General features: G+C 39.9%; 1 protein-coding gene across 1 annotated transcript; it reads right to left on the bottom strand.

Annotated features, from left to right (window-relative positions):
- Nucleotides 1-1132: 1132 nt before the first annotated feature.
- LOC114870416 (B-cadherin-like) lies at nt 1133-12009 on the bottom strand. The gene is made up of 18 exons (XM_029174972.3): nt 11806-12009; nt 10974-11088; nt 9852-9940; nt 9445-9645; nt 9114-9233; nt 7946-8101; nt 7654-7798; nt 7258-7430; nt 6094-6222; nt 5760-5945; nt 5434-5678; nt 5079-5221; nt 4832-4923; nt 4529-4661; nt 4033-4251; nt 2982-3112; nt 2657-2800; nt 1133-2516 (listed from the first exon to the last, which is right to left on the bottom strand). Exons 1-18 carry the CDS (start codon nt 11854-11856, stop codon nt 2304-2306), a joined length of 2685 nt encoding a protein of 894 aa, XP_029030805.1. The 5' UTR covers nt 11857-12009; the 3' UTR covers nt 1133-2303.
- Nucleotides 12010-13488: the final 1479 nt, after the last annotated feature.

Genomic DNA, 13488 nt, shown 5'->3' on the forward strand with positions numbered 1-13488 from the left:
TCAGAACGTTTCTGTCCGGGTTTGGTTGGAGACTGAGAGCTGGAGCTGCTCCCACAGAAGAACCCAGACATCACCCAGCATATGTATACCACCGGCCGCAGCTGGACAGAATCTCTCTGACACGGAACTCAAGGTGAGAGATGTCCTGGGGGTCACCGCGGTGCTGTGGCAGATATTCGGTACAGGAGTTCTCCCTTGTGTCAAAGTAGTTAGATGTATCGATTTGACAGATAAAAACAATCACGTGATGTGTAAAAAAAGTTTTAGCGCATCGCCTATAGTGATTGGAGATTTAAAGATGTCAAAAGGGTATTTTCTTGTCTCTGATGCCCATTTTGTTTCTCCTGAAAAAAGCGCTGAACCTGAAAAAAAAAGTTTGAAAGTGAAAATCAATACTTGCAACTTGAAAACATAAAAATTGAAGCTGAAAATAGATTTGGTCACTCAAACACACTTTAAGCTTTCAGTTTCAAATTGCTTTATTTCACTTTCATGACAAATGGGTCTATATATATATATATATAATGGGGATAGATAGATAGATAGATAGATAGATAGATAGATAGATAGATAGATAGATAGATAGATAGATAGATAGATAGATAGATAGATAGATAGATAGATAGATAGATAGATAGATAGATAGATAGATAGATAGATAGATAGATAGATAATCACTTTCAGAGGAACAGCATTCAGAGGAACAGCTCTGAATGTGATGACTCCTGTAGATGAGAACAGAGAGAGGTTCTAAGGACCGTTCCAAGCCTGGTCTTAAACTGAACTGAACTGAAGCTGGTTCCAGAGAGGAGCTTGGTAATTTATATATTAAACATAGGGCCAATTCCAACTAGATGAGTGAGAGAAAGTTCTAAGAGTCAAGTGGACGACCTGTGAATTATAGAAGTTAACTCCATGTCATCTATGGGAGTGGAGCAATTTTTTCTTCTGTGTTGCTTTAGTGTGATCAGCCACCTTTCTAGTCACTGTTCTTGTTCTAAAATGTTTTAGTTGAAAACATAACTTTTCATTGAGTCTACAATAAAGTCAAAGTTTTTCTGTCACTCAATGTTATTTAATGTCATTTGTATTGATACGTTAATCACAGTGCATAACTCTTGGTGGTCACAACTCCATGGCAGGCAGTTTATTCTCAAAGTCAGTAATGACACTTTTTCTAATTACATCATCTGTACATTATTGACAGAATAAAAACCAAGTGAATTGAATGTTAAAACATTTTTTCATCACTGGCAATGTTAAATAATCTGACCTAGTTGTCACCCATCCAGAGACTACCACTTCAGTAATTCTGTGCATTTAAACATAATTTTTCTGGATCACTGTATTAACTATTGATTTTTGACACATTGAGCTGATCCTCTATTGTCTGTGAGGCTTTTCTCCGTTCTGTAATTAATGGCCGATGCTTTCCCTCTTTACACAATATTTGTTCCAGTTTTCTGAATAGATTCATCGGTGATATATCTACACCAGACTTCAATTAGCTGCTCCTTCTTGTCCTCACTTGGCGAACGCGCAATGCATCAAACCAGGATGACATTAGTAGAACAGGTCAAGCAGGGTGTGCTACTGATCCTGGACACCCCACAGGAGAATAATAATAGTAGTAGTAATACTTTACATTATGCTGATGTCCAGCCACTACAAGCAGATGTTCTAATGATGCACGGTGGTCAGTTACACTTAAAAGAATTTAAAATTATCGTTGTTCCTTGACACTGTCAAATAGGAAATAGCTGGATTGCATAACACTGAAAAAGAAGATTTCCTAAAAAAAATAATAATTACAAATGAATTTTATTAAAAATTTTATAAAAAAATTCAAGCTTAATATATAGGTATAGAGCAATTGTCCTTGGTTTGTTACCAGGATTTAGTTGTCCTAACAATGCAAAACTATTCGCAGCATAAAATAAAAACAAAAAAATAATAATGCTTAACATTTCAGTGCAATTGCAAGCATGTTATTCCACTGTAATGTAGCTGTCAGCCTCAAATATTTGCATGAAATCTATAGATTAGACAAAAAATCTTTAGTATTGAACACAGATGTAAAATACAGATGGAGCACTTTAGGATTCACAAAGGGGAACTTCTTTTAAAAGGTAAAATAATTTCATTTCACCCGATAGACTCTAGTAACTGCAGTCAAACGTAAACCACAAACCAAACATGTACAACCAAGGCACATATGAGCCCAACGTCTGGCTCAGATTACTTTCTCTGGGATGCACACAATTCATATATAAACAAATAGTGTTAACAGCCAGTCATGCAGGTTACAGCATGTCATCTTCCCCTCCACCATACATATCTGCCAGTTTCTTAAAGCGCGGCCCCCATTCGTTGAGCGAATTGTAGTCCTGGTCTCCGCTACTCGAGGAGTTAAGGGACGACAGGCTTCCTGCATCCGAGCCCCCTCCCTCATAGTCAAACACCAGAAGCGAGTCATAGGGGGGTGCCGTGGGGTCATTGTCTGCTGCCTTCAGGTTCTGAGGAGAACAGACGGTTGTTTTTTTTTTTTTTTTTTTTTTTTAATTAAATCAGGAATCAGGTAAGATTAGAGAAACAAATCACGATTAACCACTTCAAAATATATACATATAATTGAGCGCTTCGGGTTTCCACTCACATCATCAATGAAGTTGCCAATGTCATCCGGGTTGGCAGGACGAGGGCGGTACTGAGGAGCTGGCATGAAGTTTGGCACCACATCATTTCTGAAGACTTCTGGCCGGTTATCCAGCCCACGGTGGAGAACGCCAAGATCAAAGTTCTGACAAAATAGACACAAGTTTCAGTCATAACCAAGTGGATTAGGCGAGGGCTGGATGTGTAGAATGTAGTTTATTAAAAAAAAAAAGGCAAATTACACCTGACAAGTCAATGCATATTGAGTCTTAGTTGCAGTTACTTTTACACTCACTCATGTACAGCTGATCTTTTTCTGTGCATACCTGGTCATCCTCACCACCTCCCTCCTCATCATATTTATAGATGTTGTCTCTGATGTCATCTTCCTGTAGTAGGGGCTCGCTTTTCTCTACTTTTCTCCGTCTTGCAAACAGCAGCAACAGCAGCACCAACACTTAACATAGAGCACAAAGTTTACGTCTTCTGCTAAGATGGAAAACAAAGCTCAGATACATGCTGAAACATGACCATTATTAGCTCCCTCCAGGCTGGATGACTAACTCTGCTCAGTTTGTCTCAATAACTTTAATCAAAATGCTGCTGCCAGTTTTTTGACTGGGATCAGCATAGAGATCACATTTCTCCTACATTGGCAGTTCTTAGGATAGATTTAGAGGCACTTCCTGAAAAATAAGATCCACTTCAAGTTTAACTCCTACTTTAGAAAAGTTTGATTCTTTTCATACAAGCCTTTAAATTTAACTGTAGCCCAGCCACCAACATCAAGATGCCGTTGGTTGGGACTTTCTATAACACCTACATTTGATTCAATGGTAAGTATAATAAGACATTGCCGTTTTAAACATCTGCATCTACTAAATATATATAGAGAGGGGGAGGATTCATTTTTTGGACAGCATCTGTTTAGTTCCCTTCCAATTTAATTTGCACAGCCCACGTTCTATTTGAACTAGAGTCCAGTTAAACCAGGGGTGTCCTCAAAGGCTGGTTGGTTTTCAAACTATCCCCACTGATTAACTTAACAGTCTGTGTCAGTTGGTTCATCTAGCTGTGATTGACTGAACACACCTGATCAAGATAATCAGTAGGCTCTGGGGAAGGGAGAGTTGGAATACCAACAAGGGACTGGTTTAAGTTCAACACCCCGGTTAAACAAACTCTCCACCAGGTGTCATTTCTCCAGACATTTAAGTTACAAGATACAGGAACTGCGACTGTGCTCGTTAATAAAAAAACAAAAACAAAAAAACTACAACTTCGTGCTCACACCACATTAAATAAAAAATGCTAATTGCAGCAAGAGCCTGTGACTTTCATAGGCTGACAGAGCCTGGCTAGTAAAATTAGACTTACTAAGCAGCAGCAGGATGCCTCCCAGGATTCCCAGGATAACAGGCAGATCAGCTCCACCTGCAACACGCCCTTGGCAGGTCACGTCTTCCCCAGTGCAGTCACACACTTTGGCCTGCAGAGTGCTTGTCTGCTCCAAGCCCTGGTTGTCTGAAACTCTCAGGAGCACAACGTAGTCTCCACTGGGCAGCTCCGTAGCCAAATTCAGGATTATGCCAGTTTCTGCAACAACAAAAAACATGTACTTAATACCCCTGACTATTTAGTTAGTCATTTGATCTCTACAGTATCAGGCTAAATTTGATACATAAGGTCAAACCAGGTCAGCAGGTATAAAATAATCCTAACAAGTTGGTTTCAGCTCCTCTGGGCATTCTACAGTCTGTACTGTCGGTACTGTAATACTGGTTACGTGAACAGCAGTAATGAGGTGTACGCCGCTAAATGTGTTTTCTACCCAACAGTGTTTAAACGGTGTCATGAACATTTCTGAACATACTGGTGCTATTCATCTTAGCGGTCCAGTTGGTCTTTGATGTGCCAAATAATGAGACGGCGTACGGAGCACCAAATCCTGGCTCATCTTTATCAATCACAGTCAGCAGCTGCTCAACTGGTTCCTTGTTGCATATCTAGGAAAACGATAAACAAAAATGAACCTCTAAAGTTAGTGAGTTTGTCCTCAGTGATTATGTGCCCTGTCAATTAGGAGAATTAAGATCATTTACATAACATACACCTGTGATGCATTTAAATTTGAGTGCATCAATGGCACATGTTCTGATTTTTGTCAGAGACACACCTTAATAGCACGCTCCTCAATGGCCGGGGCATTGTCATTGACGTCCTGAAGCTGAATGATTAGTGTACCAGTTCCTGTTGCTGGGGACTCATCTGATCAAATGACAAGATGAAAGCTAAGCAGTTAACAGTTGAAGAAATTAAGCAGACAGCAAAGACAAGCTTTCAGTTAAAACAAACAACACAGGGTCTCCAACAGCACGATTTCATATTAAAATGTACCAAAGTCATTTTCGCTTTGCACTTACCATTATCATATGCACCAATGAGTGCTGTGTACGAGTTATTCCTTACAAAGCCAGACTCTCTATCCATGCTGCTTTTCACCCTTATCACACCTTTGTCTTTACTGATGTTCAGCCAACCTGCAGGGTCACTGATTATTTTATACCTGATGGGAAATGACGAGATGAAAAGTCAGGTTCCAACAAACATTCAAATAATTATATAAAAAAAAAAACAAAAAAAAAAAAACACACAGATAAAAGAACAGAACACATTTCTTCCTTGCATTCATTGTTTTGCCTCAGAGCTTAATGCATATATTGTAATGTATCAGCATAGATGATCACTGAAGATGCGACCAACATTACTGAAGCTTACTGGACAGTCTGTGAGCGTGCCGTGTCTGGATCGGTTGCTGTGTACTGAGTTACTTCGCTGTTAGGAACAAGGTCTTCTGGTTTGGTCACAGTCTTTGTTTTTGGATTAAACACTGGCGGTTCATTGACATCCTTCACGTTGACCATCACTGTGGCAGTGGCCGTGGGCAACAAAACAGCAAAGGGAACCTCATTCTCTACTGCAACCAACAAGGTGTGTTTGCTGTTTGCTTCAAAGTCAAGACTCTGGAGATATAAAAAGGATGTTGTTTGAATTACTGAATAACAATTATTCCACCATTTTCACTGCCTTACTTCACCTCCTACCTTCGCAGTTGTAATAATTCCTTCTTGTTTGTTACTTCCTGTTGTCACACTGAAAAGCCCTCCGGGGTCACCACCAACAATCCTGAACTTGGCATTCCAGGCCGGGGTATGTGGCTCGTCCCCATCCGTTACCACCATCTTGGCCACAAGAACGCCTTCCTGATTTTCTTCCACTTCTGCTTCATACTAGGTAAATGGATGAACGAGAGAAAGTAAAAAAATGACAACACTTATACTCAGTGGCTTTGTAGACCACAGACATGGTACTTTTACTGGCTAAGCCAGGTTTCAATTTGAACACTGTCTATTGGATAACTGAGTTTTATGTACTTACCTGTGCCTGAGTGTAGACTGGAGCATTGTCATTGCTATCAGTTACAGTAATAATTACTTGGGCTTCTGCGCGCAACCCTTCTCCATTGGTGTCAGCAGCCTGTATCCCCAGAGTATACTGTGGCCATTTCTGTTAAAATAAACCCGTTATTAAATAGATCATGGTTCAGTCTACTGACTTGTCACAGGAGCAGTATCTTCTCATAGTGTTTCTCTTTATACAGAATTTGATCTTTGAATTTCTAGTACAATAGAAAAAACAGTAAATAAGGATCCTATGATGTGAAGTCATGGGCAAACGTTCTCAAAAGAACATTTAATTTAGTAAAAACCAGTAGCACAACATCACCCAGAGCATATTCAGAGTGCTTTTGTTTATACTTTTCCCAAACACTACATCCATGTAGTCTGCCATCTCCCACCGCCGTTTGTCTAGGTGGGTGATTTGCTGGCATCAACGGTGCGTGTTGCATTTAAGTGATACTTTAGACTCAAAGTACTACGGTGATTCAGCTAATTCAGATTCAGCTTTGCCATGAATTACTTGTTTCCACGAACTCCACCATTTGCAAAAGATTTAAATTGATAATGTCTGCGTAAGACATCTTTATTCTATTTGGTTCCAGTTCAGTGAACGCTGCAGCGGTTTTAGGATTAACATACTATAGGTGTACTAGTCAAGTGCAGTAGTCACATGTGCCTTACAGCTACCAGATGATGCAAGTTAATCTAAGGTTCCCACAAGCGTTCACTATAGTCACAATTTCACATGCCCCAGAAAAAATGCCAAATGGATTATACAAGATGCATCCTCTTAGGAATCGTGCAGACATTTCCCTGCAGGTGGTGTTACGGTGCTTGGTTTCTCTGTGGTCCATCTCAGCTGATCCTCCTCTCTAAGTCTGTGCTGTGGGTTGTGTTTTGTAACTCTAGTTGAGCACACCGTCTGGTATTTAAACAAATGGCAGTGCCAAAACCAAGAAACTATTAGTTTGAAATAAGAAAACCTAAATTGTGAAGGTTCATTATACACACGCACTAGAGTTTTGTGGTGCCTTTAGGGAAACAGAGTGATCATGCACTGCCATTAGTTGGTCCAACGCTGAAACCTTTTGATATGTTTCAATCAGGCAGAAGACAGGGGAATGCCTAAAACACAACTCACCTCTCTGTCCAGCCCAGTATCACTGATATAGATGACCCCAGTGACTGAGTTTATGGCAAACAGAGGGTCAGTGGGCAATTTGGGGTCCTGGCTCAGAATACGGTAGCGAACTACTCCTCCATCTGTATTTGGATCATCCTTGTCTGTGGCATTTACTGTACAAATCTCAAAACCTAACAAAAACAGAAGGTTTACACAATAAAGATAGGTCCTACAAGCATGAGGCTATACTGCCACCACAAGAATAAAGATAGTCTTTAAACACCAACAACTGATACTGCATCTGGTTTTGGTCGTTACAAGCAAATTTGAACTTCTCACGTGTTGGATCAGGTACTAAATTATATAAGAGAGATAAGCTCAAGGTAGATGGAAATTAGTCTTTAAAATAAATACCTTTTGGTGATGCTTCGGGAACTTGTCCTACAAATACAACTTGAGTGAACACAGGCTTGTTGTCATTCTGGTCCAATACATTCACTACAATTTCCATTGGCTCCTCAGCATTTCCAGAACCATCTGCCACAGCATGAGCTTGAAACTGTACACGGATAAATAGGATTATATGATGACAGATAGGACATTATTATTTGTAGAGAAGCATGGTCTGAAAACTGACTATATTAGATAAATAACTATTTTTTTATTTTTTAATTTAATTGTAGGCGTCTTGTCTAGGGGTTCTCACCACATATCTGGCCTGCTTCTCTCTGTCCAGGGGTTGTGTGACAGACAAAACACCTGTGTATTTGTCCATGATGAAAAGGCCAACAGGAGGTTGATCAGCTCCAGGACCAGTGATGCTATAAAAGATTCTCTTTGATTTAGCCTCACTTGAACGAATCTGTGAAAAGCAACAAGACCTCAGTTATGCCACTCAGAGATTACAACAACATGTTATTTATTCCAAATCAATCTAGGTAAAGAAAATAACTTGATAATCAGTGTAAAGTAGGGCTACAACAAAAAATTGACAATAATCGATGACAGAAATTTATTGATAATGATTTGCCGTTATCGGTTAGTTGGGATGCTCATTTGACGGTGCAGCACAACGCCAAAATGCAGCCACTGCGGAAAAAAGGTTGCGCCCTAATTTCTTCAGATCAGCTTGTGGTTTGTAAATACTACAGCGACACAGGAAAAGGGAAGAATGAAACGCTGGTGTCCCGGATGTAGTAGCGGTAACAAACCCTGTTTATCCATCAGGTGAAGACTGTTTACAAGGGCCGCTGTGTTAAAAGTGACTTTGTTACTTAATCTAATCTGCCGCAATCATCTCATTAACTACATGGTGATAAACGGCACCACCAGAGAACTGCGCAACTTAAATGGTGCAGACACTATATGCAACAGCAGCATTAAAATATGATAACATGGTTTATAGTGGTTGCATTGCCTAACAGCCAGAAGCAGCCCAGGAATCTGTGGAGTTTACATGTTATCCCGTGTCCTCGTGGGTTTTATCCCACAGTCAGGTTGACTGGAGCTGCTGCAGATCTTCACATTGGAACAAAACTCTATGCTTTCTTTGCTTATTTATAGTTTGTATATTAAAGTTTTATTATTCAAATGCTAAATGCAAATAATCTTTTTATCTGATTAATCGAAAAAAAATAATTGACAGATCGATCTTTAAAATAATCGTTAGTTGCAGCCCTACTGTAAAATCATTATGATGCACCTAAAATTTAAATTGGCTATTGACTTAGAAAAAAAGACTCACTTTAAAAGATTTTAGGGTTATTAAACAATTCATACAAACATTAAAAAGGGCAAAACAATAAATAAAATGTAACTTTAGCGCAATGAATAATGTAAATACAATTACAATCAAATTACATAGTTTGCCTTACTTTAGTCATTTCTTGAGGAAACGGTCCTTTGTTATTCTCAGGGAAATTGATGTCTGGAATAACCCACTCTCTCTTCCTCCTCCTCAGCCCTTTAGTCTTGGGAAAATAGAGAACAGGCACCTGTGGGCCAAATACATACATAATAAGAGCTTATAATATATACAATTATATAAATATCTTGTAAAATGAACAAATTTTGTTAAAAATACAAGTCATCATGAACCATAAACTCATTGCTTAACACTGCTATGAGAAGATCATTTTTAGAGCCTATTTACTGTTAAATCACCACTGATTGTGACTGATGCAGCTATAATAGTATCTATCTTACCTCGGCTGGAGACTCCATTTCAACGAGATGTTGCTGAATGCTGTGGTCACCATGGTGATGCTCGAAATTGTGATAAGCGTTTTCAGGAATATGCCTTTGGTACAGTAGTCTAACATCAACGGTTATCTTGAGACCTCGTGAATCCCACACATGAACAGAGAAGTCCCTATGTCCTTCATGAAGAGTTACTGCTCTCTTGACCTGAAAAAATTTGATTGAAATAAGTTTCAATCGCCTCGTTCATAGCTGCTTTCTATTAGCCTTGGCGTTTGCTAATCATCACCACTGGACCCAGTTTACATCCTAAAACATGATTTCCCAACAATTTTATATTTTACAAAGAATAAAATGCTAAAATGTTCAACTTGATGTGAAGGTGAGCATTGAAAGGCCTGAACTCCACTTACCAGTAAAGTCCCATCGGTCTGAACCATGAACTGGCGGTCGTCACTGTTGAAGAGGAACCTGGTGCGGTCTGTGCAGTCAGTAAAGCCGACTGCAGGGGGAGACAAACACAGCTTAGCCTTAGTCTGAAATCTTTTCAAAAGCCTATATTTTTTACTGTTATTTACTGAGTGAGACATTACATGTCTGACGATGACAAATTTTTTTGAATGAGCAGGTACATGAATACATGCTTGACTGTGCAGCTCTACCTTCAAAAATAGTCCATGTACAGAAATTCGGGGGAAAGCATCATTACCATGTTGTTAAATTCCAACTATCCAACTATCACTAAGCCCAAGAACAAATTTAGATGTGAAACTTGTGGGAATAAGGACATGGTAATGCAGACCGAACCTACAGCACTGCGACCAGTGCAGTTACCACCTCAATGTTGGACACAATGTGGCTTTAAAACCCATCAGCTTCATCAGATTCCTTCTGTGAATACAAGGTCACTAGTTTGACAGTGAACATCTTTCTTCCTAGCAGAGTAAACTCCATCACTAAAGAATCCACAATAATGGTGGTGGTCAACTGGCAAGTTTAAAAGCAGAAAAAAATGGTTAACCCACACCCCAGGAAAACGATCGTCTCCTACGCATACAATGAGATAGACCACATGGAGCACACTTTTCATGTGCGTGACCAGTCACATGGCAAAACCATCCCTTTAACTTTCTAAATGTGAAACTAAACCAAAAAAAAAAAAAAAGAGGAAAAGGATCTCTGAAGGTTTCACTGTTCTTTCAGGTTACCTGATCACCACACATAGGCAGGTTAGTTTTTACAGCTAAAACAGCATATTTATTATACAAAATTGTATTTACTCAATGAAAACAACTGTACTGTATAAAGACCCTGTATAAAGTAACAATTCTGTTTGTCCAACTTCATGAGCAGTTCTGGTCTTAAACTTACTTTCTTATATATACACACATACATATACACATACATACATATACATATATACATACATACACACACACACACACACACACAGGCACCTAGGGTTACTAGGGTCACTAGGGTCAGTCTGCAGCCACGTTAGTCATTAGAAGCTTCATTAATCGTCGGCAGCTCACCTTGGCCCAGAACTGTGCCCGGCTTCAGGTGTTTCCTGCTGACTCTAAACATCAACAAATCAGATTTGAATCCAGGGGCACATGGTGGGCTTTCAGTAGTCAGTAGAGCCAAGGCCTGGAAGCACAAGGTTGATGGTTAACACACCCTAATAGAGAGACATAAAACCCCAGAACTCCACACAGGACTGAAACACGTGTTAATCCTTCATCTACATATATGATACACTGATACTGAGATACACATACGAGTCCGTATAGGCAGGGGGGAGATGTAAGAAACATGCATCACCTGAAACCTACTAAAGCACACATCGGGAATGCAATACATTGTAGCAAGTGGTGTTTAAACAACTACAGCATCACACCTGTGACATATATAAAAAACACTAGTAAATAAGACCAAACCAACTCTAAACCTGTGGAATTTAACCTGTCCACGACGTCACTAACGGCGCAAGGGCGAGGCTCCGCTCGACGAATGGCGGAAGAAAAGCCTTTCAAGTTTAGATAAAGCAGACGTTTGTGTTGTTTTACTGTAAAAATCAAGTTGGTGGACGTTTGTGGAAAGTCATCGACAAATAATCAGTGTTCGTCTTAAAACGCATTCATGTTATTCTGGTCTATATCTGACCAGAAGAAGTGGCCTTTCTAAAAATGTAACTATTACAGTGAAATAAAAAAAGAATATTTTCAAAGTGTCAGGGCCTCTGACGCTTTAAAAATATTCGGCTACGAAAGTTTCTAAACACAGACGTAATTAGGTACGCGAAGATCCGACCTTCCGCTTTTGCTGCGCGTGTAGGCATACAAACACACAACCACTAAATCTCACCTGAAAAGCGACCATTAGCAGGCAAACAACCGCGCAGCCAGCGGTCCCCATCGGCCGTTAGTCCCTATGAACTTCTCGCTGTCGAAGTTTAAAAAAAAAACAGTCGCTCCGATATGAAATATGTTCCCCTGAGAACTGGCGTCGTGGCTCTTTTGTCTTGTCTCCTGAAAGTCGTTTCCGCAACTAAGGGAGTGGACTAGCTTCTGCAGGTACTTTCCGCGTGTGACGTCAGCCTACAGGTGCGCGGTTTCTGTGTTCCTGATATGGGCATAGAGGCTGAACACACCTGCACAGACAGATACTGCTAGTTTCTGTTATTCACTCCCCGCGAATGACTCTCACAGACAGTAGCAGTGAAACATACAACGCTCTCATAAAGCAGTAATACTGCCGCGTCTGCACCGCTTCCTCTTAATGCTTTACCATAATGCGGGGGGCATTATGCCCCCCCCCCTCTCTCTCCTTCTCTCTCTCTTACTCAGTCAGTAACATATTGCTAAGCGCTGACACATTTATTAATTTGTAATTCAATCAAAGCTTTTTGTAATATTTTTTTCTCCAATAATGTTTGATATGTCACATAAAAATATGTGAGACATTTTTCAATTTAAAAATTACTGATTTTAAAAGTCTGATATCAACAACAACACAGCCTGGTCCCAGGTCAGAGACACAGGTCTGCAGAGAGCTGCTAAGGACTTTCTATGACACTATGGTAGCCTCAGCAGTCCTATATAGAGTTGTGTGCTGGGCAGGGGGCAGTACAGGCAGAGACAGGAAAAGACTTAACAAGCTAGTTAAGAAAGCCGACTCTGTCCTGGGCTGCACACTGAAGTCCATCAAGATGGTGGCGGACAGAAGGATGTTGGTCAAACTAACTCCATCATGGAGAACCCCTACCACCCCCTGCACCACACCGTAAAGACTCTGAGCAGCGCCTTCAGCACCAGACTGTTACACCCCTAGTATAGGACTGTTTAAATGTTACGGTATATTCAAGTATTACTTAGTACAAGTATGTACAAGTATTACAGTTGTTGGTTCTGTGCACAATTGTTTTTTGTTGTTTACTTTTTCCTTTGTCCTGTCAAATAGCTGAAATTTGCTGAATTGCTGCTGAAAACAGACATTTCCCCATTGTGCGATTAATAAAGTCGTATCCTGTCATACTGAGTATTTATAAAATTTGTATTTACATAACTGCATAGCATTAGCAGTGTAACAATGAATACTTCAAATCAAAAAGCACTCCATCACTAACTGACAGACATATAATCATTCGATAAACCTATTCTCTCTGTCCTCTGCGGCACAGCTATAATACACTGGAAACCTGTTCACGCCATGTAGGGATTTGCTAAAAACAACTGCATGAGATCTCCATAAGAGTTTGAGGATGAGGAAAAAGAGTTTAACGCAGTGGATGGAAGATCAGTCCTTTGTACCACAGAACACCTGCTTTATTGTTGCTGACACACTTATCTATAAACTGGTTCACAGACCAGCACTGTCCAGCAAGAAAATAATTGAATTTAATTTAACTCAGTTTATGTACAAAGGGTCAACCAAAGTCATCTCAAGGCACTTTACAAAGTACTGTAAGGCCTTACAGAACACACAAGTACAGCTACATAGAGTTCTATAGAAAAGCCAACAGATCGGCTGACTTTAGGAACTGTGAGC

The sequence above is a fragment of the Betta splendens genome, chromosome 15 (genome assembly GCF_900634795.4).
Source record: "Betta splendens chromosome 15, fBetSpl5.4, whole genome shotgun sequence".
Lineage (NCBI taxonomy): Eukaryota > Metazoa > Chordata > Actinopteri > Anabantiformes > Osphronemidae > Betta > Betta splendens.